General features: G+C 40.4%; 1 protein-coding gene across 4 annotated transcripts in view; it reads right to left on the minus strand.

The window, feature by feature from the left end:
* The window catches only part of DENND1A (DENN domain containing 1A), a 498,746-nt gene that overhangs the window by 226,307 nt on the left and 248,107 nt on the right, over nucleotides 1–24,332 (minus strand). For all 4 annotated transcript variants that reach the window (XM_032418251.1, XM_032418250.1, XM_032418252.1 and 1 more), the window contains one exon: nucleotides 11,419–11,529. In XM_032418251.1, coding sequence (XP_032274142.1) covers nucleotides 11,419–11,529 — 111 coding nt within the window. The remainder of the gene's footprint in view (nucleotides 1–11,418; nucleotides 11,530–24,332) is intronic.

The following is a 24,332-nucleotide window of genomic DNA, read 5'->3' on the forward strand; positions in this document are numbered from 1 at the left end:
GCCCAGCACTGGGTGACGTGCTTCACATCTACGACCACTGAATTCTTTCAACAGGCTTAAGGTGGGTATTAATACTACCCCATTTTTACATAAGAGGACAGAAAGATTCAGAAAAATCAAGTAATTTGCCCAAAGCCATATGGTTAGGGAGGATTAAGTACACAGGTAGGAACTGAACAAAAGCATCCTGACTTGAAGTCTGGTTCTCTCTCATACAGCCCTGCTGTCCTTTTTCTTGGGAGAAGATCACCAGCATGGTTGGCTGAATCATCTAGCGGGCAGACTACATAGCTATCAAGATAGTAAAAGAGAAAAAATGTGAGTTTTCCTAAGATCTGTACCAACCTAACAGCACAGCCTAATCTCACATCACACTATGGCTCACCAAAGTGACCACACTTTCAGCCTACAGAAACCACAGGAAATCGTGAGTCCTTATTCTTGCTGACTTAGCACCTAGTAGGTGCTCAAATTTCTTTAATAAAATCCACATGACATTTGCCAACATGGGTGCCATTCAGGGCTTTTCAAGCATATTAAGATATCGGTGACTTGAATATTACCCGTTAGTGCTTTTTGGTAGAGATTTGATTCTTAAGAGTCATATAAAAGTAAGCTATAATCAGTCCTTTAACCTAAAGAATATACTATTTCACAAACTGACCACACCACTAAAATAATAAATAAGATTCTCGGCCATGCTCTCAACGCAATGGCTAAAAAGAACTCTCACCTCTCTCTCTTTATACACATGCACCCTAAATTACAATGGTGGACTGCATCAGCAACCAACATTATTGACAGCTTACACAGATCATACTTAGCTCTGTCTGATCCTAGACTAGTCAGTGTCAAAATCAAAGCTCTCCTAAAGAGAAACATGGAAACAAAGAATTGTGCTAGGCTGTAGTCATGTCTTCTAAACAAACTTAATCAGGCTCCATTATGTAGTCTCAAAATGAAAATTAGTCTAATGATGCAAAATAACAGTAATCAAAAAATAAATATTGTTTTTGTCTTATTAGAGAACGGTCTATTCACTGTTTCTGAATCTGGCTGTATATCAATCATTTAAGGAACCTTAAAAAAATAGACTTTTTGTGGTTTCATGCTAGACCTTTTGAACCAGAATGTCTGGAGGTGGTGCTCCCAAACCTGGATTTTTAACGAGTTCTCTGGGTCATTCTAACACAAATAACCCATGGATCAAGTGTTTGGGGATCACTAGCAATCTGAATCCTGCGTCTAGCCCAAGGGGGGTGCTTAATGCTCACTGAAGCAATGGGAGCAGAAGCAGGAGAGGAAGAGCAAGAACTAGTTAGGGATACCTTGGCTGGTTGAAATCACAGCAATTTTTAAAGTATCACTAATTAAACTGTTGATGCTCTCTCTATATTACAGAGCCTCTGTAACATCTCAAGGTTCTTCATTCCAGATATAGTTCAACACGAACGGGAGAAAACTAACTCACACATAATTAAATGAAGAACATAGTTCAAAAAGCAGTTAACTGTATTTACATTTCAAAACCAGAGAAAAACCACATAAATAAAACCTACCAGTCTTTTCTCCTACTTCCTGCCGATGGAAGTTCCTTTCATTTCTAAGTTTTTAATATTCTCTGAGCCACAATAAAATTTTATGTGATGAAGATTAGAGAGGCTACGCTATTTGAAAGTTTGGCTGCAGAGTCTGTATTTCACGCCCCTTCACTACATTTTGTTAAGGATTTCCCTCTTCACCGAGAGGATTAGTTTTCTTCTCACTTCTTTGAATACTCTTCTTAGGTTGTTAGTGTGAACTAGGTTAATCTCTCTTTTTTAACATATAAAAGATGAACAAACAAAATGTTCGATTTATTTTATTTTTTAAATAGAACACTAAATTTAGTCTTAGAATTCTCTGTTTGGTAAGTTTCCAGTTACAAGGTCTTGGCTTCCCTTGAGCACAGTTTGAAACAAAATAATGCAGTTTGTTCCTACGGCTGGAACATGCAGAGTGGAGTGTGCAGGCAAAGAGGCCCTGGCTCTGGTCCAGTATTTCCAACCTTCTTAAACTGCCACTCTCATCTCTGCTTCGAGAGATCGGCAGATAAGCAAACGGGATTAGTTATTTCTAGTCCAGAAGAGCTAGGAAAGCTTGACACACGTCATTCGGGTGCACATCCCATGACACAGGTTGGCATAGGCATGAACGGGTGGAGTTCATCAGGAAAGAAGTGAAAACGAAGCCAAATCTGAAAACCCTCATAGTGCACAACCTGGCCCTTCTTAGGTGACAAGACCAGGTGGTGCCGAGATAATGGAGGCTGTTAGGGGGAGTGGGTGGGACAGGCCTGAGGTGAGGTTGGGAGGGCACCCATCCCCACCCCTTCACCCCTACACTAAGTATCACCCACGTTCTCTGGGACTAATACTTAGGAAGAAACTGACAGGGAGAAAAATCAGTTGGGTTTTTTTCTTCCCTAAATGAGGTACTATCAGAAAAGTCACAGTTCTTTTCATAGTTATGGGTACTACCTCAAAAATTAGGTGTGGAAGCTCAATTAATCAGGTAGTGGTCTTGCCACTAAACTGTGCTTCCTTCCTCAGAACATGTTTTTAAAAAGCATCCGCTGAATAAAACAAATATACATTCCTTTGGAAAGTAAATATGCCTTTGTCATCATTTACTGGGTATTCTCAGTTTACAAAACTTCTTATACTACCCCTAAATTATAGAAGGAGCAATTAGGGCCAAGATGCCCAGAGGCTGGAAGGAACTGCAGCACAGGAGCCCAGAAGCAACAATGAGTTGCGGAAGATATGCCCCAGGGACCCACTAAGGCTGTGCTCATGGCAGGGGAACGGCAGGGGTGAGGCTCGTATAGGGGCGCATCTAACCACCCGCAGAGAGAGTGGGCTGAATCTGAGCAGTGCTCATGGAAACGGGGCTTTGCCTAATAGGGTGAGCGTGTCAGTGAGAAATTCACATATCGGCCTTCTGTTTCCCTGGTGCCAAGTGGTGCCAGGCACAGAGTAAGTGCTCACGAAATCCAAAATAAAAAGCTTTGAATGTGCATTCAAAGGCAATGGGTTTTAATCCCATCTTAGACAAGGCACTTCAACTCTTCCAGTCCCAAACATTTTCATCTACAACAGGAGAAGAAAACCAACTAGCTCCTAGGGTTGCTCCAAGTACTAATGAACACCTACATGTATGATTAGCACAATGCCGGGCACATAGTAAGTAGTTCAAAAAGGTTACCTTAAAAGAATTTTAACAGGGTGTGAGGGAGAACTGGGGACCTTCCATATAAAATACAGGCTATGAATCGAAACAAGGGCATTCCACATACTTAGTCCACGGATGCGGTCAACGTGCCTCTTTGGCAAGTCTTGGAACTATTTACAGGCTACACAAGAAGTTCCTCTAATTACTATACAATCAGGACTGATTTTTTTTTTACCCAAACCAGTATTACTCAGCTCCATCAGCCACCTTATCCTCTAGGCTTGGCTCAGACTATCTTTGCGGTTCTCTAGGAGAATTCTCAAATTCCCTCAGTGGGATAGATATTCTTAACAATGTACCTCTGGCTCCTTAGAGAGTTCCCATGCAAGGGTTCTGACAATAGTTTGAGGTGACACCCAATACACAGAACTTGATCCCCAAGGCAAGCACTTTGAAGGGGCTATGCTTCATCTCTATGTGTAATTCTCCCAGTTGTTTCTTCCTGAAGACACACAGTATCACAAGGACCCATCTGCATGTCTGTCTCTCCCATCTAGGACATGGCCTTGGTCAGCTTACTCCATCTGAGTTGATAAGCCATTCTGCAAAATGGGGATAATATTGAGCTTCCAGGACTGCTGTTGAAATTATATGATATCACCTCCATAAAGGTCTTCTTTTAGACCTACCTGCTATCCATAAGAGTTACCAAAAAGCAACATGAGTTAAACTCAGATATAAAAACCTGGAAGAAAAATGGGGCTTTTGGGCTAGAAGAGATCACAGTGAAGTATTTACATTAGAAGAACATGATTTAGTTAAGCCTTCCCTATTTATCATTTATAAAGGAAAAACAATCAATATACATTAACTGAGCAGAGAGAACAAAAACTCACATTTTTCTTATACAGAATATCATATTATTGACCGAGAAAGCCTGAAATGAGTATTACCTGACTCTGAACTAAACATTGCTGGGCTTGTTTCTATTGACACAGTCATCTTTATAGAAAATGGCACTCTGGAGTGTTTGACAGCTTTTATCTTTCAGATGCTTGACAGTCCTGAGGAGCATCAAGCCTACATCTTACCAAAGAAAATTGAGAAAAATGGGGTTTGCCAAAGTATGATAGGCCACATCTGGGTTCGTCAAGAGAGGGTCATCAGAAACATCAGGCTATTAAAATAATCTTTGCATTCTGCCACTCATTGAAAAGATAATAAAAAGCCACTGTTGAGGAAATATAAGGCGACAATTAGAAAACTTTCAATTCTGAAATTGGACAAGTCCAAAGGCTTAGATAAAACTGATGTCTGCTCAGCTACTTTATCCCCAAAGAAATTACACATCGGGATGCTGATCACATGTGAGATATAAGGAGATTCCCCCCTCTTCCTGAAAAGGTTTCTACCACCAATCAGTAAATTTCAGAACACAGTTAAAAATCAACTGTCTGTTAAAAAAAGTTTAAGTCAAAGTGATACATGTTTATAGCCTTAAAAACAAGACAAAAAAGTACAAAAGGCTTATACTGAAAAGCAGCTGTCCTTAACCTTAATTCATAGTAATCACATTTGACACAGTATTTATCTCCTTTTTTTTTTTTTTTTGAAGATTTTATGTATTCATTTGAGACACAGAGATACAGAGAGAGAGAGAGCATGAGCAGGGAGAGAGGCAGAGGGAGAAGGAGAAGCAGGCTCCCCGCCGAGCCAGGAGTGTGGGGCTCGATCCCAGGACCCTGGGATCATGACCTGAGCCGAAGGCAGATGCTTAACCATCTGAGCCACCCAGGCGCCCCTATCTCCTTATTTCTAAACAATTTCTTGATTTTAAATTTTAAACAATATTTGACTTCCCATTACAGATGTTAGTAACTTATTACACACACACACACATTATATATATACCTGCGCATGCCAGACTATTCTAAGAGTTTTGTAAGTACTAACTCATTTTAATTTTACTTGATATGAGGTCATTGGTGACCTGAACAAAAGCTGTTTCAGTGGAGAGGACGGGGCTAAATCCTGATAGAAGACTGGGGAGAGGGGAGGAAAGGAATTAGACAGTAAATAGAAATAACTCTCAAGACATCTTGTTCTAAAAGGGAGAATTAAAATGGGATAAAGGGGGTGTGGAAGTTTTGTTTTTAAGTGTGGGAGATATTATACCATGTAAGCAAGCTCATAAGAATGGCCAGTAGAGAAGAAAACAGTGATGCAGCACAGAGGAGCTCAAGGCTGGAGGAATTCCCTGATGGTCGCAAGAAGGCATTCTTTGACCATCTATCTAAAACCGCAATGCCTGCCACCTCACCCTCCCCATTCGGTCTCCTTCCTTATATCAACACTCCTTAGTACCCATCATTAGCTACTGTACTATGTATTTAACTTACCTAGTTTACTGAAGGTCTCCCTACTAGAATTAGAACGTAAGCTTCGGGAGGACAGGGATTTTTGCCTATTTTGTTCACGGTTGTATCCCCAGTGCCTGATAGTGCCATGAAAAATACTGGTTGAATGAAGTCAGGTGGATAAGGAGAGTGGAGGAAGAGAGACCTCGGGAGGTCGACAGGTATGGTAGGGGCTCGTGCCACTCTCCTCTGAGGGCTTCCACTAGCTATGTATGGAATTTCAGGTGAAAAATCATTTCCCCCTAGACGTTCAAGATGCTGTTTCACCGTCTTCTGGTTTCGAGAACTGCCAGTGCCAAATCTCGTGCAATTTCAATTCTTAACCTTGATACAAGAACTGCTTTGTCTCTATACCTGTGTTGTAAAATTTCACAATGAAGGGGCCTGGTATCTTCTTTTTTTAACTTGTCAAAAATTTTGAAATATATATACATATAAAAGTATGTATATTATATAATCAACTTTTAAGAGAAAAAAAACTTAAGCATCCCAAACCCAGCACCCTAACTTCATGGTTGGCAAACTATAGCCTTAACGCCAAGTCTGGTCTGCCTATTTGTGTAAATAGAGTTTTGTTGGAACACAGCCACACCCACTAGTTTACGGATTGTAAACTGTAAGGTTGCAGTCCAGTAATTATAAGACCGTATGGCTTATAAAGCCGTATTTACTACTGGACCCTTTACAGAGTACTTTGCTGATTCCCTAACCAACCTCAAGATAGAAAACAATATTTTTGATGTCCCTTATATGCCTCTTCCCAACTCTACTGTTTTCACTCCCTTTGAGGAAACTACCACCTGAATTTTGTGTTAATCATTCCTTTTCATCCCCCATGCAGTTTGTATGTATCCCTAAATAATACACCACTTAATTTTTCTTACTTGAATTCTATGTGAATGAAATCATACTGTACATTCTTCTGTAGCTTCTTTCATCAGAAACCTAATCATGTTGGTGGCTTAGTTCTTTTTCCCTGATATAGTACTCCATTGGATGACTATACCATAATTTAGGGGTTCTCTGTTGGTAGTCATGCAGGCTCTGTCCAGGTTTAAAAGACAAAAGCAAAAAAACCAATGCTGCTATGAACATGCTTGTACATATATCCCTCTATAAATGACCAGTGAGTGTGTGTAGGTACGTGTATGTACACACACAAGCGGGCACGCACACACAGTTCTACCTAGGGATAGGATTGCTGAGTTTTGAGTGTATGCAAATAGTTTTGTGCCAAATACTTTTCAGCCTAGTACATGAATTCTCCAGTACAATTTCAATATAACACTTGACTTTATCAGATGTCAAATTTTTACAAACCTAGTGTTTTAATCATTGTAGTTTTAATTTGCTTGTCTAGGATTACTAATGTAGTTGAGCATCTTTCCACATTATTATTAGCCATTTGTGTTTCTTCTGTCAAATGCCTATTTGTGCTTTTGGCCAATGTTTCTATTGATAGATTTGTCTTCTGCTTTTTAACTGCAGTAATTCTTTATATATTTCAGATATTAATCCTCTGTCGGTTTTACATATGGCAAATATCTCAACTCCAGCTTGTGATGTGTCTTTTCATTCTCCGAATGGTATTTTTTAATGAACAAATATTTGCAATTTTAATCTTTTTCTATATGCAATGTATGTTTTGGATTATTTGATTAAATCCTTCCCCCCTACTCTGAGATCACAGAGATTATTCATTTTGTCTTCCCAAAGTTTTAAAATTTTGCCTTTAAGTCCTTGATCCATCTGGAATTCAGTTTTCACATGGTGTTAAGAAACTGTCTCCCTTTTCTTCCCCATGTAGATAATCAATTATTGAAAAATCCATCCATTCCCCCAGATTTTACAATGTCACCTCTGTCGCATATAAAGAGCCCCCCCACACACACACGGCCTGTTTCTGCAATGTCTATCCTGTTCCATCAAGACTATTTGTGTATTCCTGTGCCATTACTAGCATCCTAATTACTACAGCTCTATAAAAAGTTTTGATTCTGGTAAAGCAAGCTTCCACAACCCATTCTTTTTCTTCAAGTATGTCTTGGCTCTTCCCTTGGACTTTTCTGCATTAATTTTAGAATCAGTTTGCCAAGTACTGTATAAAATCCTAATGGGATTTTGAATGGAACTGCATGCAATCTATAGATCGTTTTAGAGTGAAAGGACATCTTCAATACATCAAGTCTTCCTGTTCATGAACACAGTCAGGGTTTTTCTCCGTCTTCTGGTGACCATATGAATATTCCATTTATTTTTAAAGATTTATTTATTTTAGAGGAAGAGAGAAAGTGCGTGTATAAGAGCGAGCAGGGGGAGGGGCAGAGGGAGAGACAGAATCTCAAGCAGACTCCCCACGGAGCCCAAAGCGGGGCTCAATATAACGACCCTGAGATCACGACCTGAGCTGAAACCAAGAGTCGGACATTCAGGTGACCAAGTCATCCAGGTGCCTCATGAATTTTCCCTTTTAATATATTAATGTGGTAAGTTATATTAATAGATTTTTCTAGTATTATCAACCTTACATTTCTGGAATAAATCCAACTTAGTTATTATGAATCATATTTTTAAATACATTTGCTACTATTTTGTTTAAAACTTTTACAGCTACGTTTATGAGCGAGATTGGCTGATAAACTTTCTTGTAATGTCTCTTCCTTGTGTGGCTGAATGTCAAGGTTATACAATTACCACAAGAAAAGTAGGAGTGTATTCCCTTTTCTTTCTAGACTCTCAAGAAGAAGCCTAAGATTGAAATGATCTGTTCCTTGAGATGTTTGATAAAACATACCTGTAAAACCATCTGAGCTGAGTGTTTTGGGGGAAAAAAAAATTATGTATTGATTCAATTTCTATAAATTAAATAACCTATTCAATTTTTCTCTTTTTGATTCAATTTTGGTAAGTTGTATTCTACTGTCCATTTCATCTTAGTTTTAAAATACTGGCATAACATTGGTAATAGTATTTTCTGTATTTTTAAAAATCTCTGCTGCAAAAAAAAAAAAAAATCTCTGCTACATCTGCTCTTTGTGCTTGTTGATTTATTCTTTAGTTCATTTTAGTTTTGGAAAAGAGCAGAAATAAATTTGTGTGTTTAATCCACTATATCGAAACAAAAAATTACATAGAAGGTACATTCTTCCTTATCTATAAGGAGGCGGTAATAACAGAACTTACTACACACTGATATAGTGAAGATTAAATGAGTTAATAGATGCAAAGTGCTTAGCACAGTGCCTGGCACATATTAAGAGCTCAAAAATGTCACGATCGGGGCGCCTGGGTGGCTCAGTCGTTAAGCGGCTGCCTTCGGCTCAGGTCATGATCCCAGGGTCCTGGGATTGAGTCCTGCGTCGGGCTCCCTGCTCAGCGGGAAGCCTGCTTCTCCCTCTCCCACTCCCCGTGCTTGTGTTCCCTCTCTCACTGTGTCTCTGTCAAATAAATAAACAAAATCTTTAAAAAAAAAAAAGTCACGATCATATTATAGGGAATTTAAATTACACCAATATGATGTCTTTTTTTTGTTCTACTAAAGTTTAATACTCCAATGCAATAGTAAACAGGTTGCAGACTAGACTCTTTCAACTGTACTTTTATTCTTTTTTTAAGTTTTCTTTAAGTAATCTCTACACCGAATGTGGGGCTCGAACTCACAATCCCGAGAATAAGAGTCACAGGCTCCTCCGACTGAACCAGCCAGGCTCCTCAACTATACTTTTATTCTAACTGGCTTCATAAAGATGTAGCAATAAAACTGGATGGCAATCTTCTCACTCCCAAACTGTCTGGGTATTCAAGCCCTGAGATTATGAACTGCACTTCTAGTTTAAAATAAAATGCCAAAAAAAAAAAAGCTACCTGGGATGTTTTTCCCTCAAGGGCAAAGGCCATGCTTTTATCACCTACTACGTGCTATGATCCTGGCACAATCAAAAAATTGTGAGTTCCTGGGGCGCCTGGGTGGCTCAGTCGTTAAGCATCTGCCTTCGGCTCGGGTCATGATCCCGGGGTCCTGGGATCGAGCCCCGCATCGGGCTCCCTGCTCAGCGGGGAGCCTGCTTCTCCCTCTCCCACTCCTCCTGCTTGTGTTCCCTCTCTCGCTGTCTCTATCAAATAAATAAAATCTTAAAAAAAAAAAAAATTGTGCGTTCCTGACAAGCAAACAATACGAAAGAAATAATAAAATAATGAAGTTATACTAAAAACCATAAAGAAAACTAACAGCCTCACAAAGTTTTCATTATTAGGCACCTTGTATTCGTGGGTAAATACACAACTGGTTTTATCCATAGACCCTTCATTAGGGAAATTCTCACTATAAGAAGGTCCTTCTACCCTCTCTAACAGAGAAGTACCTGTTAGGCATTCCACTCCCAGTTAATTCCTGTATGCAAGCTTAACCTCAAAAGAAAAATAATACTATAAACAGATATTGAACTTTAGTTAATATATACATACACAATTATTTAGGGGGATATATACTGATTTACTTTAAAATGCATCAAAAAATACGATGGATTGATGGATAGCACGTGGGATGGGCGGATGAATAAATATGTGCCAAAGAAAGAGTAGTCAAATGTTCATGGCAGAATCTAGATTGGGTTATATGGGTGTTCACTGTAAAATGATTTCAACTTTCTATGTTTGAGAATTTTCATAATAGAATATAGGGAAAGATATAAACTCTATACCTGTCAAGTTAAAAAACAAACCTAAAATAAAAAGAATATGAAAAATATTTATATTATCCATATAGCAATAGTTATTACAATATAAAAGACCTCATTGCAATTTATTAAAAAACAAACAAAAAACAAGAGTCCTATAAGATAGATGGGAAAAGACATTAACAAAATATAAATGGGAAATAAACCCATGGAAAATATGCAGTAACCTCTAACCAAAAAAAAATAAAGCAAACCTGCCATACCACTTTATGCCTATTTTATTAGCAAAATTTAAACAAATATGCATGAATACACACACAATTCTGGCAAGGCTGCAGTAAAAATGGGAACTCATATATGGCTGGCAGCATTCACTATAAACAAGCACAGTGTGTTTGGGAAGCAGTCTGGCAGTCCCTAAGTCACAGTGCTCAGCAAGTCCTTTGACCTGATGGTCCTACTCATTAGACTATGAACTGCATCCATCAAAAGCAGCCAAAAATTGTTCACTGCAGTATTATCTACTAAAGGATGAAACTATGAACAAGCTAAATGGCCATCAAGAGAAGAAAGGTTTAGTAAATGATGACATAGTACAATGGAATATGATACAGACATGTAAAAAAATGACAATGATGGAAGCGTAATGTGAAAATATGCAAAGTGTTCATACCCAGACCAAATGGAAAACTATAATTGATTGTGAAGCCATAAGAGTCAATGAAAACATGCACTGGCACTGTAAAGAAACATGAATAATTAATGAAAATGACATGTTGAGGGGATTGTGGCTGATTTCTTTTCCTAAAATTGTCTTTCATCTTCCCGATACATCCTTCCATTGAAATAAAATAATTAGGGGCGCCTGGGTGGCTCAGTCGTTAAGCGTCTGCCTTCGGCTCAGGTTGTGATCCCAGGACCCTGGGATCGAGCCCCACATCGGGCTCCCTGCTCCGCGGGGAAGCCTGCTTCTCCCTCTCCTACTCCTCCTGCTTGTGTTCCCTCTCTCACTATGTCTCTCTCTGTCAAATAAATAAATAAAATCTTTAAAAAAAAAAAAAAAAAAAAAAGAAATAAAATAATTAAAAAGCCCATCTCAAGACTGTACTCACAGTGCTGAGCTTGCTGCAGACGATGAGAATCCGGCGTTCGTACAACATGCTGGCATACAGATGTAACATGTTGTTTACATCCACGGCCACAAAATATTCTGTCAGATTTCTCTAGGAGAAACAAGAAGGGGAGATCTGTGGCTTATTTCGTTTGTTCTCTTTACAAGCGGGATCTTAAAAAAAGTATGAGAAACAGAAGATCATCAGAAAGCATACTCTCCTCTGCCCCTGTCCTATTCTTTCCACCTGGGAGACCGAATCCCGTGCTTGTGTAAAATCATGAAATGCAAAGTTGGAAGAGACCTCAGAGATGAAGCACTTGTGTGTGCTGATTACGGTTTACGTGAGGTCACGGGCAGCACCACACGGCTGTGCCTATCAGTTCCAAAAGGTGAGCAGGACAGGAAGTCTGCAATCTTACAAATGAGGAAAGCAAGCCTCAGAGAGGGATGCCAAGACCAAAAAGTCTCAGAAGCGATAAAGACCGGACTGCAGCTCAGATCTTCTGACCCCAGATCCTAGAAGTTTCCCAATGTGTCGTACCATACGTCTAGGCAAGAGAAAGGACCCAGGGACCAAAACGCTTTTTGGCACAGAGCCCGTTTCTGTTCGACAGATCCCACCCGCAAAGGCTAGGCATGCTCCTCTCTTGTCATCACTGCCGGTGTCCCCCTCCTCCATCGTTGACATTGTCTAAAAGGGCTCGGCTGGAATTAGAGCAATTTTGAAGATTTACAATTTCCAGGTATTTCACTCAAAAAGGGGGGGGGGGGAACTGCAGACAAGCAGCAGGAAGTGGTGACAAAGCAGTGTTTTAACTAGCTTTTTTCTGTACCCGGGGCTTCTTTTAATTAGTACTATAGACTGGTACTCTTCAGATTTCAGAAAAAATATAATGTGTTTCATTTCTGCAACCCTTTCTATACCCACCTGACTTTAATAATACACATGAATATGTTAATTTCTTCAATGTTACAGGTTTTCAATGCCACACAATATAATCCTCTGAAAATGAAGGGGGTCAGGGAGGGAAGGAATACTACTTGCCAGGAGTTTGCCGTTTATAATGATGAAAGAGCTATAAACCCATAAATTCAAGTAAACCAGGTGGATTTTTACATGCAAAATAGCATAAAGTGCTTTTCAACAATATAATGGGTTGGGAATAAGAATGGGCACTCATCTTATGATTTATTGTTCTTTGATTGGAATACCAGGTTAACCATCGACCTTTATAAATAGTGAGTGAATTAATAGCTCCATATACTGACTACCTACCAAGTAGCAGGTACCATATCAGGTACTTCGTATGTGTAATCTTACGCAGTTCTCACAAAACTCCAAGGAGGCATTTTCCCCCCAGTATCCAGATAAAGTAAGTCTGGGAGAGATTCAGTAACTGGTAGAGTCAGAATTTGGACTCAGATCCAACTCCAGAGCCCATACACTTTCCCTTACATTGTCCCACTTAAGTATTTTTAAACATCTATAATATACAAAGCTTTACATACATTATTTCACTTAATCTTGAAACCACTCCTTGAACAGGCAATATCATCTCTACAGATAGGAGACCAGACAACAGAGAAAATGAAGTAATAGGACCAAGGTTATACACTATGTGGATCATCAGTCTCGGGTGAATTTGTCTCTAAACCTGTGCTCTTTGTTAATATCGGTACAAATAGTAGGTAAAACTTGTATTCAGGAAAGGAAGCATAGCATTGGAACAAAGCAGGATCGAAGTACACCAACTGAAAGAGAAAAAGTGTTGCTGTTAAGAACTGTTACCCCATTTATTGAGTAATCCTTCTGTGTTAGACAATAGGTACTTCACCTGTGTTCTCTCCAATCTTCTCAACAACCCTGAAAAAGGCATCATCATCTCCATTTTATAGATGAAGAAACTGAGGCCCAGGAAGGATAAGTAGGCTCCAAAGGTCACCCAGCTAGAAAGGGCAGAGCCGAGTTTCAAAACCAAGTCTCCTGAATCTGAAGCCCTTGCTCTAACCACCACACAACTTGCCTCCTAACAAACTTGAAGAACAAAAAACAAACAAGCAAGGCAGTCTGAATTAGTCAACAAGTGGGTCTCTTGCCCAGTGGACTGAGGAGTGCTGAGCTAATGATGTCAGGGTGGGGTTCGCTCTGAAGACCGTGACATGGCAGAACTATTCTCGCAAACAAAAATACAAGGCCCTCAGCTGAGCATTTCAGTAAAATGCTTAACTGCTGATGAATTACATCAATTTTTCTTTTAGGAGAGGATGCAAGTAAAAAGAAAATAGAAATGAGGAGCTTAAAGAAGGCCAGAAAGCCCATTAGCACTTTTGACAGATCCAAAGATAACTCTGAAGCCACCAAAACGTGGCCTCAAGAGTCTGCCAAGAAGCTTCACGCTGGGTAGAAATATGTTACACAGCTTGCCGTCCAAATAAGGAGACACGGCGTCAGAGACAAATCCTGCACCTTATTTTGGTGGGAGAAAAAAAAAATCATAAGGATACTTTTGTGGATGGGGAAGGAAACATTTCTGAAATCAGAACACCACTTGGTTGAGGCATAACCCCCAAGCCCAATCAGGTTCTGAGAGATTCAGGTGCTTGTTCCAAAAATTCTATACAGGTATGTTAAAAATATGTAACATTTAGCCAAATTCTCTCTAAACTGTCATGTACTTTTTTTGGTATTTCTCATCCCATCTGTGCTGATTACCAAGATATTTGTGTCTAAACAGAAGCTGTCTTTCTTATCTGCTTCCTCCCCTGCCTCTTTCCTTCTGGGATGCCACCCGCCTAGGCGGGTGGGAGTGGGTGGGAGTGGCGACAGCCCTGGGAACTTCGTTCAGCCGTGGGAGCACCTGCGGGGCAGAGCAGGCCTTGGGAGCAGCTGTAGGGAGCATTTACAGTTTCCACCAAACTTCATCTCTGAAGAAAACCCCTTGGCAAGAAGGGTCTCCTCCCTGTGCCTTAAAGCATCCAGTGGCTTAAGCTACACCAACCCTCAATTTCTCAAACCTGTCATACCTTTTCATACCCTCAGGCCTTTACTTCTGTTGTTTCCTCCTCCTAGAATGCTCTTCTCTTCCTTGAGGACACTCACTCACTTTTCAAGACCCAGGTGAAATGTTACCTCCTCCTAAAAGGCTTCCTCGATTCCACATTTGTCAAGCTCCTACACTTTGTGCTGGCATGGTTATTTGTCTCTATCTTATGACCACTTGGTTACAAGTATGTTTTTGTTCCTAGACTGAGGTCCCTCTGGGCAATGACATATCCCGACACCTAGCAGTTTGATAAAAGAATGAAGCAGTAAGTAAAGAAAGCAATGACTGAAGACCTCAGCTCCTTAGCTGGAGTCTGAGCAGTGTAGCCTAAGAGAAATACACCAGCCTGAAAGACACCGTGGTATATTAGGAAGAACACAGCATTTGATATCAGAAAACTTGGGTCTAGGTTGGATAAGTGATCGAATACTTAGTAATGGTGAAGGGTTCACGGAGAAAGAATGGACCCTGGCAACTCACAAACTCATGTAAAATAGCTGGGGCTTGGGGGAGGCTGTTAAAGGGATTTGTGGCTACATTTATTAGAAGTAAAGAAGGGGCACGTGGGTGGCTCGGTCGGTTGGGCATCCAACTCTTGATTCCGGCTCAGGTCATGATCTCAGGAGCGTGGGATCAAGCCCCGTGTCTGGCTCCGTGCTGGGCACACAGCCTGCTTGGGATTTTCCATCCCCGCCTCTCCCTCTGCCTCTGCTCCTCCCCTCCCCACCCCATGCACATCCTCTCTCTAAAAAAATAAATGTGTAAAGAAATAGGTGGTTTGTTCATCAGGTAATGGGGAGGGGGCTGCATACAGAAGCAGGTATTCATTTCACAGCCAGGTCAGTCATAGGTCTTATGGGTAAGACAAGAGTATAGGGAATAGGGAATAAGGAGCAGAGGGAGCTCCATGGCACACTGTCCTAGGTCAAGATTGCAGCCAGAACATACTATGAGCTTATATTTCTAAGGGACACAAGGTATACTACTCTCCTAGCACTTTGCTTCAGTGGGACCAAGTCTTCAACCTCCCATTTCTGTCTCCTGTAATCAGCCAATCAACAAACACTTATTTAACTCCTACTATGTGTTTAGTACCATCCTGGGAGCTGGAACTGCAGAGATTAAGTAAAGATGATCCCCATTTTCCAGGAGTATAGCCTGGGAATGGGAATGGCATCAGTATGGTGTGCAAAGTACCATGGTCCAGGCTACACACTCCAGGGCTGCCTGAGAAGGGCAGGTTTAACTTTGCTGGATGGATACGCGGGGGCAAGGCTGGGGAAGGCTTGACAGAGGAGAAGACAGCTGGTCTGGGTCTCCCAAGAGGGCTTCACTCAGTGGACAGGGGGAGAAGCGTATTCCATGCAGAGACAGAAGCAGGGAGGAGAGAGGAGCTCCAGCAGGTCAGTAGAGTGAAGAGGAGGATACACGGCAGGGGACGTGCTGGGGCAGGGGAGCTGGGTTCAGATTCTGTGGGAGCTTAGACTTTCCCCATGGGTAAGAGGGAGCTGCTGAAGGATCATGATACAGTTACATATGTGTTTCAGAAGGATCTTCCTAGAGATCCTATGGAGGATGCCCAGGAGAGGGCAAGTGGGAGGCAGGACAATCAATTAATAGGCTACTGCCATATTCCGGGAAAGAATGATTACAACAAATAAACTACGGAGATGAAAGCTTTGAATATGGATGTGACAGATCTCTGTAAAGTGAAATCACAGGACCTGATAATGAATCAGACCTGAGAAGGGGGGGGGGGGGGGGTGGAGAGAATTGCAGACAACACCCAGGCTTCCAAGTTACTGAGCACCACACTTGTCCACGTGCCCAGTTTTCTTAAAAGGAGTCTACTCATTTAATGAGGGAATCAGTCCTCCTTCTAAAGAACCATCAATCCTATCAAGCATGGTGTTGCTGCTCACCTAGTCTTGGGCCCAGTGTCCTAGACTATAATGCCACCACGGCTAAGTCTAAATCACCACCCCCTTCATTCCCTGACAATTACCTCTCTGTGTGACTCACCTACTGGGAAGGAAAATCTTGCTTCGAGGGACTATTTCCAGTGTCCATGCTCAGAAGGGTTCAGTTTTCTCAGTGCCAGGACGTTTTTAGGCTTAAGGACATTCCGTTTCTATTCATAGAACTCAAGCATTCTTTCAGTTACATATCAATTATGTGCCCATGAGCATTCTCCTATCTGCCTAGCATTCATTACGGGCTCACTCTGTAGGGCTGGGTAGCAGGAATATGAAGCTGACCACTACTCAGGGCTGGAAAGGGCTCAGGTCCAAGGAAGGTCTCTAGTTAACTGGGTCAGAACAGCCTGGAAATTGAGTTTTGGAAGAGGTGTGTGCTACACAAGCTCCTTAGCTTCTCCAGGCTCCTGTTTCTCATCTCTGCAAAGACATGACGGTGAAGGTCCCATCCAGCTCTAACCCTCTATGGCTCTAAATCCAGACAAAGAGGAAGGGAAGGCACCTGGCAAGCCTCATTTCCCCCAGGAGAAGCCCCATAATGGCTGCTCGCTTCTAGCTGTCCCTGCTGGCTCCCGTGCCAATCCAGGTGGCTGGGGACTTCGGGCTCACTGTGATCCACGCCCGGGGTGAGGAAGCAGGTGGGGGGTGGGGGGGATGGGCCAAGGATGGGAGGGGATATAGTGGGGCTTAGAGAAAAAGCGTCTTAGGTTCAATACCTTAGGGAAATGAGATAATCCCCAAACCAAAGAACCGACTCTAAGCTGGGTACTCCTTGGAGCCTTCGAAACAGATGCTAGTCCGCCCCACGGTCTGTCATTTTATTAGTCTTTGTGACTTTCAGCTTCATACACAGTACAGATGATAAAGACTTACTGTACTGTGTCTGGAGGAGGCTTCTAGGCAAGAGGCTTGGTTTTGCCAATGGGTCTTATTTCCTGAAATAACTCCTGCTTAGATTATTTTACCATAATGTAAACCTTTAAAATCCTCAATTGATTTTTTTTTTTTTTTAAAGAATTTAGGTTACTTTAGTTGTGTGGGATTCTTAAAAGGGAATTATAAATTTGCATTCTAAAATAATCTGTCTGAGAAAGAATTCCACAAACTCACTTAAGCTATCACATCAGAGAAGTATATTATAGGAAAGAAGGCAGGGTTTACCCGGAGGTCAAATTTTATCCCTCCGTGTGAATGGAAAAACCATTATAATAAACAATTACCTGACAACTCTTAAGAGCAACAATGGAATTCTCTACAATCTCAGTACTTGATAATAGGTCTTCTACTACCACCTCAACTTTGTTTATTTTTGAAAGTCACGATGAGTTCATAAATCTTTTCTATATCATGGTACATCTTTTGACAAAGTGGAAGTCTGGGCAATGTTATATGTAACTGTCCATTCTAAATGCTTTCCGCGCATCATTAACCACTTGGTATGACACCGACCAGATAATTAAGACAGGTTTGTTTAATATTCCAAATGAAGGTCTATATGATTATCCATTAATCAAAAGTAAACTTCAAAACCTAGCTGCTAAAAAAAGAATCCCTTCTACAACCAGTTTACAATGTAATTATTACTACATATCTGTTCCTGATCTGTGACTTCTTTTTAATGCAGGTCAACTGTTTAAAATTTATAAAGATTTATGCTCATTTAACTATTGCCTGTATAAAATTCACTCCTACATATATTATCTTGAGATAACTCTGATGAACAATTACATAGTGACAGTTTTTCAGTGAAAAGGAAGAAAATATTTCTACACAAAAATTGTAAAAATAATGAGAATTAACTTCAACAGCCATCTGAAAGTGGAAAGAATTTTCTACATTTGCTTTTTATTAACGTCTTGCAGACATACTGGCTTAAAAGCCAACTGAAAAGAATTGTTATTTTCCCTTTTCTTGGGGGTGGCTGCATTGCTCATTCATTCATTCATTCAACCAATCATTCAGTCATTCCATAAATATATATTGACAATCTACTATGTTCTGGGTATTTACAGAGTGCTAATTATAGAGATGCAGTGATGAAAAAATACTAATCCCTCTCATTATGGAAGGAGAAATGACATTAAACAAGTTCACAAAATTAATTACAGAACTTAAACTGACGATGAGCAATTTCTTAGAAGGGTGTGGGGGAGACACAGAGCCTGAGGCCCAGGACCCAGCAGCATCTCAGTGCTGGGATCAGACTGACCTGAGTGTGACTCCCGGTTTTCGCATTTACTGGCTACATGACTAGGGGCAAGTTACTTCAGGTCTCTGGGCTTCATTTCCTCTTCAGAGCAGGGATAACAACCACTTCGTAAGCCTGCTGTGAAGATTCCATGATAAATAGTGCCTGATCTGATCCATGGCAGGTGTTGAATCTACACTAGCTCCTTTCTCTCTTTCTTACATTAACCATTCTCCGAAGCCGTCCAGAACAACCTGATTCTCTGGTGACAGAATGAAGTTCCATGTGCCAAAGTCCTTTTACCCTTCTCTTTGCTTATTCTTTTAAGTTTAACATGTCTCTTAGAGGAGATAATCAATAAATGTTTACAGAACCTCCCATGTGACAGGTACCGGAGTCCTGGACTCCATTCCCTCTACCATTTCTAAGCTTCAGAAATTCTAGTGTCAGTGGTTCCTGCTAAGAGACTTGTGTGGTCAAATATACACTCCAGGAAAGGACAAATACTGATCTTCACAACCAAGAATGTTAGCAAAAACCCAGAAAAGATAAGCTCCAAGAAGTAATGTGCCCTAGCCCTGAGCCACAACTCAGACCTCAACAGAGGTTAAGACTAGAATTGTAGGAAAGCCAAGAGAAGAAGGGAAAGAAAAGGACCATCAAAAGCAGCATCTTTCTTGCACCAAGCACTGACCTTGGAACTTTGCATTTATTTATTTATTTATTTATTTGGAACTTTGCATTTAATTCTTCATTTGTTCCTCCCAGTTTTCTTTATTACATAAGGACACTGAGGCTCAGAGAATATAAGTAAGTAGTCCAAGGTCCCCGAGTGGTAGAGCCCGGTGTCTGGCTGTCTCCAAAACTCATGTTCTTTCCACTACAGCAGACTCTATCATATTAACAACCCCATGGTTATTGCTTGTTTCAATTTGCAATGCAGCAATTTAGTCATTTTAAATTAATCCTTGAAAATCACCAAGAGATTAAAATGCAAATTTCAACATGGCTAGAGCTCAATACTGATTCTATGTCAAAAATCACACAAATTGGTCCTACAAAAGTTCAGATTCTCCTTGGAGGAAAAGCTTTCCTGCTTCACTTCATATTTGAGATGTGAAAAATAATTTTTTCCTCTTTCCTCATGAATATCAAAAGTCAACTGCAGGGAGGCAGGCGGGTATAATGAAAACGAAATGCTTTGGTTCCTTACCAACCTGAGTCACTACACCCCACTTAGGTGCAGACCTTGGGCTGGTAACCTCAGGTCTGTGGGCCCTGGGTCCCTATATATAAAATGGGGCTCACGTCTATCTCTTACAGAGGAGCTGTAAGGATTTAAATGGAACCATGTATGTTAGGAGTCTGGCAGATTGTTTTTATTATTCCCGCTTAGAAACAAACAAGGCCAGCCTTTTACTGATTTGCAAAGGAGGATTTAGGGGACAATGGGTCATACACAGGGAATTGGTTCATTAGTGGCAAAACCAGCAGAGGGAATGCAAATTTTTTTTTAAATGGTGGGGGCAGTGCAGACAGGAATTGGAGCTGGGGCTATGAAGAAGACAGCCCCCCCCCCCACCCTGCCAAACTATTTCTAACCTCTGTTATGGCAGTTTTGAAAATTAAGAAATTATCAGACTTTCAGGACCTCATTTTAAGTTCTTAAGGAACTCTCGGTCCTTCAAGTTAAAAAAAAATGAAAATGATGAACCTAATCTAGGCAATAATTGTTGTAACATTATTTATAATAGCAAAACATTAGAAGCAATCTAAATGTCTATTAGTAGGAGTGGCATAGTTAAAACTTTACTGTAGAGATTTCTAGTAAAATATGGTAGATTAAACACAAATATTTTGTCTTTTCTCTCTGATACCATCCCTCCCCGACAACCCCCCAGGGAAAGTCACAGTGAAAGAATTTTAAAAGACATAAACCCCAAAGAACAGGAGAAAAGACATTACTGGAAGAGAGATGTCAAATTTTTAGAAGCCAGAAAGCAGAAGTTACTAAAGAAATGGTTCTCAACCTGGGTCATGCGCCCTCAGGGGACAATGTGGCAACGTCTGAGACATTCTGGGTTGTCATAGCTGGAAGGGGGTGTGCTACCATCATATAGTGAGTAGATCCCAGGAATGCTGCTAACATCCCCCAGTGTACAAGACAGTCCCACATGACAAAGAATGATCTGGCCCAACAGGTCAACAGTGCCAACTGAGGTTGAAAAACTAAAGGAGGATGACTTGGCAGCCCACAAAGGGCAGAACACGTAAGCTGGGACAGAGGGATAGGACACACGCTTGAGCCCAACTCATACCACACAACTCCAAAAAGGTTCAGGAAATGGAGACACCCAGAAGCTTTGAAGGCTGGAAGAAAGGTGCCAATAAAAATAAGATTCTTCTCTCCCAGCTCACTCTGCTAGTCAACCAGCCTTCTGAAACTCCTCCAGCAAAAGAAGTGTTTACTTTCTAGAGGAACTGAACCAGAAGGCATGGGGACACCAGGTATAGCTAAGGACAGGGGATAAAGCATTAAGTAAAAAATGGGAGGGGGGCTTAAAGAATACATGCTAAATGTTGATATCCCATAACTCACCACCCTCATTCAGCTTCCAGAATGATAATAAATGAAGCTTATGCTCACTGGCAAAAACAAAACAAAGAAACAAGACAAAAAAAAAAAAACCTCACTAGTTCCAAAGACAAGATTCTGATACTGACATTTGAAAGCTCCCCACATACAGCCCCTAAGTAACCAGGCCTTTCTGATCCATCATCTCCAGTAAAGGCCACCAGGTAACAAGCCCCATTCATGAACACAGAGCTTCCACTTAGCTTTTTAGTGCCTCCGTCTTAAATAGGGCTGGACAGGCACTTGAGGAAAGCCTCTACCATCAAAGAAACAAACAGGAGAGAGAAAACATGGAGGAAGAAAACATGCAGAAAGAACAAATTTTTAGACCTATGAACGAGTCTCAAAGGGATGAGAAAACATACCGCACTCATGAAACAAGATGCCATTAAACAATGAATAATTTATTGAACAACACCAAAAAGCTCTTAGATACATAAACAATGATAGCAGAAGAAATTCAAAAGGGTGAAATGATTTGTTAAAGAAAGTAGAAAGAAGCCTGAAAGAGAGAGATGGAAAATAGAAAAGGAAATTACTGGATCAACACAGGATCCTACCACTGAGGCCCCAGAGAAAGGAGAAAAATAAAGAAGCATCTTTTCAAAGAAATAATGTGACACCATTTCCTGGCTATAAAGGACATGAGTTTCTAGACTGAATGAGCACCAAGTGGCCAGCACAGCAGATGAAAAGGACAATTTCAGAATACCAAAGACAAATAAAGGATCCTAAAAAATAAATCAAGAATCAGAATGGCTTACAACTTCCAAGTTTCAACATGAATACTAGAAGTCAACAGAGCTATGTCTTCAAAATTCTGAAGGCAATTTCCAATCCTACCCAGAGTAGAACAGTCATTTTCAGTGATGCAAGGTCCGACCATGTTGCCTCCAACACAATTTTTTTTTTTAAAGATTTATTTATTTATTTATTTGACAGAGAGAGAGAGACAGCGAGAGAGGGAACACAAGCAGGGGGGAGTGGGAGAGGGAGAAACAGGCTTCCCGCGGAGCAGGGAGCCCAATGCGGGGCTCGATCCCAGGACCCTGGGATCATGACCTGAGCCGAAGGCAGACGCTTAACGACTGAGCCCCCAGGAGCCCTGCAACACAATACTTTCTTAGGAAACTACTGGAGAATGTTTCACCAGAATAAGGGAATAAACAAGAAGATGTGAAATCCAGGAACTCCTATTTGACAAAAAGTTATACAAGAAAGAAAATGCAATCATAATTGATCATCTCATCCCACATGCTCACTGAATTGTAAACAATTTAAAAATTTTAAAAATTTTCTGTAGAGGAAAAATGGGGGAGGGAAAACATGTGAGTGAGAAGAAGTTATCTTCTACGGGGAGAGAGGCTCAGAGGTGGTAAAAGATCTAAACTCTCAACTTCCACAGGAAAATCAATAGGTGATATCTGAAAAGAAAAATTAAGATATAGCGATATGTGCATATTAGTTTAAAACATGGAGAGAAATACTGCAACTGCTAAAATCTTGAAAGTAGCTGCCTCTGGGAAGTGGAAAGTAAGGAAAATCTGAAATTTCCATCAACAATTATGTGGTACTATATGATTTTTTAAGCCATTAATATGTATTACTTTCATAAGAATAATAATACCATTAAATTGAAAAATCATTAAAAAAGGATGAAGTAAATCAATATGAACAGGTTTGAGAATACATTTTAAAAAGTGAGTTGCAAAACAATATGAATAGTATCATATTTATGTCTAAAGAAATGTCTATAACATACACAGGTACTCACACATATGATACAATAAATACACAGAGAAAGGTCTGAAAGGTCTGGAAGGACATGCAAACTGGAGGGAGAATGGGACTGGGGTGGGGTAATTCACTTTTTCTATATGTACTTTTTATTTAATGCTTTGTACAACAAAGATATTTGAAACATTCATAATACATTGTCATAAAAAAAGTGCTGATAGAAAGGTATGTATTTGGTATCATCTCCATTGTGTTTTTTAAAATGTAGCTTCTAAAATTTTTTTTTTTTATCAAAAGGACTCCTTTATCTCAAACAAAATATTACCTAATTCCCAATTTAAGCAGACAGGAATGAACCTGCAATGAATAAAGCAGGAGCAGGGACCCTGTGCTCTGGTCAGCCAGTCATCCATCTCCCCCAGGCTGTCCAGGGGTCCTAAAGCAACCTCGGGGCTCTAGGCAGCATAGTGTAGAAACTGCTACTATCATAAAGGGGAAAGAAAAACTTGGAATGTGACTTTCTCTGAGATACGGGATTACAAGCAATTTTTCTTTTTCTTTTGTTTAATACATATACATACATACCTTTCCTGTAATTTGGAACAGTTTACATAATAATCCATTCCTTAACGTGCCTATATAACCACCTAAAACCTCACATACTTGTAGCAGCAAGGTAAAGAGATGGCCAAAAAAGCTTTAATTCATCTTTTCAAGTTATGGTTCTATATTTATATTTCCTATTTCTTAGGTTGACTTCAATCATTTATATTTTTCTGGAAAATTTTATCTTATCTCTATCAAATTTATTGCATAATTTTACGATTATTACTCTTTTCAAAAATTCAGTTTTAAAAAGGTCTTATTTTTCAATTCTACTTTAACAATATTTTCTAATTAAAACTGTAATTAAATGTTTCTAGTTTTGGCTTTTTGATTGCCATTAATTTTTTTTTTTTTTTTAAGATTTTATTTATTTATTTGACAGAGAGAGAGACAGCGAGAGAGGGAACACAAGCAGGGGGAGTGGGAGAGGGAGAAGCAGGCTTCCCGCCGAGCAGGGAGCCTGATGTGGGGCTCGATCCCAGGACCCTGGAATCATGACCTGAGCCGAAGGCAGACGCTTAACGACTGAGCCACCCAGGCACCCCTAATTTTCCATTTTTTTTTTTTTAAGATTTTATTTATTTATTTAGAGACAGAGCACATACAAGTGGGGGAAGGGGCAGAAGGAGAGGGAGAGGGAGGATTCCAAGCAGACTCTGCACTGAGCTTGAAGCCTGACACGGGGCTCAATCCCATGACCCTGAGATCACGACCTGAGCTGAAATC

The sequence above is a fragment of the Phoca vitulina genome, unplaced genomic scaffold (genome assembly GCF_004348235.1).
Source record: "Phoca vitulina isolate PV1807 unplaced genomic scaffold, GSC_HSeal_1.0 scaffold21, whole genome shotgun sequence".
Lineage (NCBI taxonomy): Eukaryota > Metazoa > Chordata > Mammalia > Carnivora > Phocidae > Phoca > Phoca vitulina.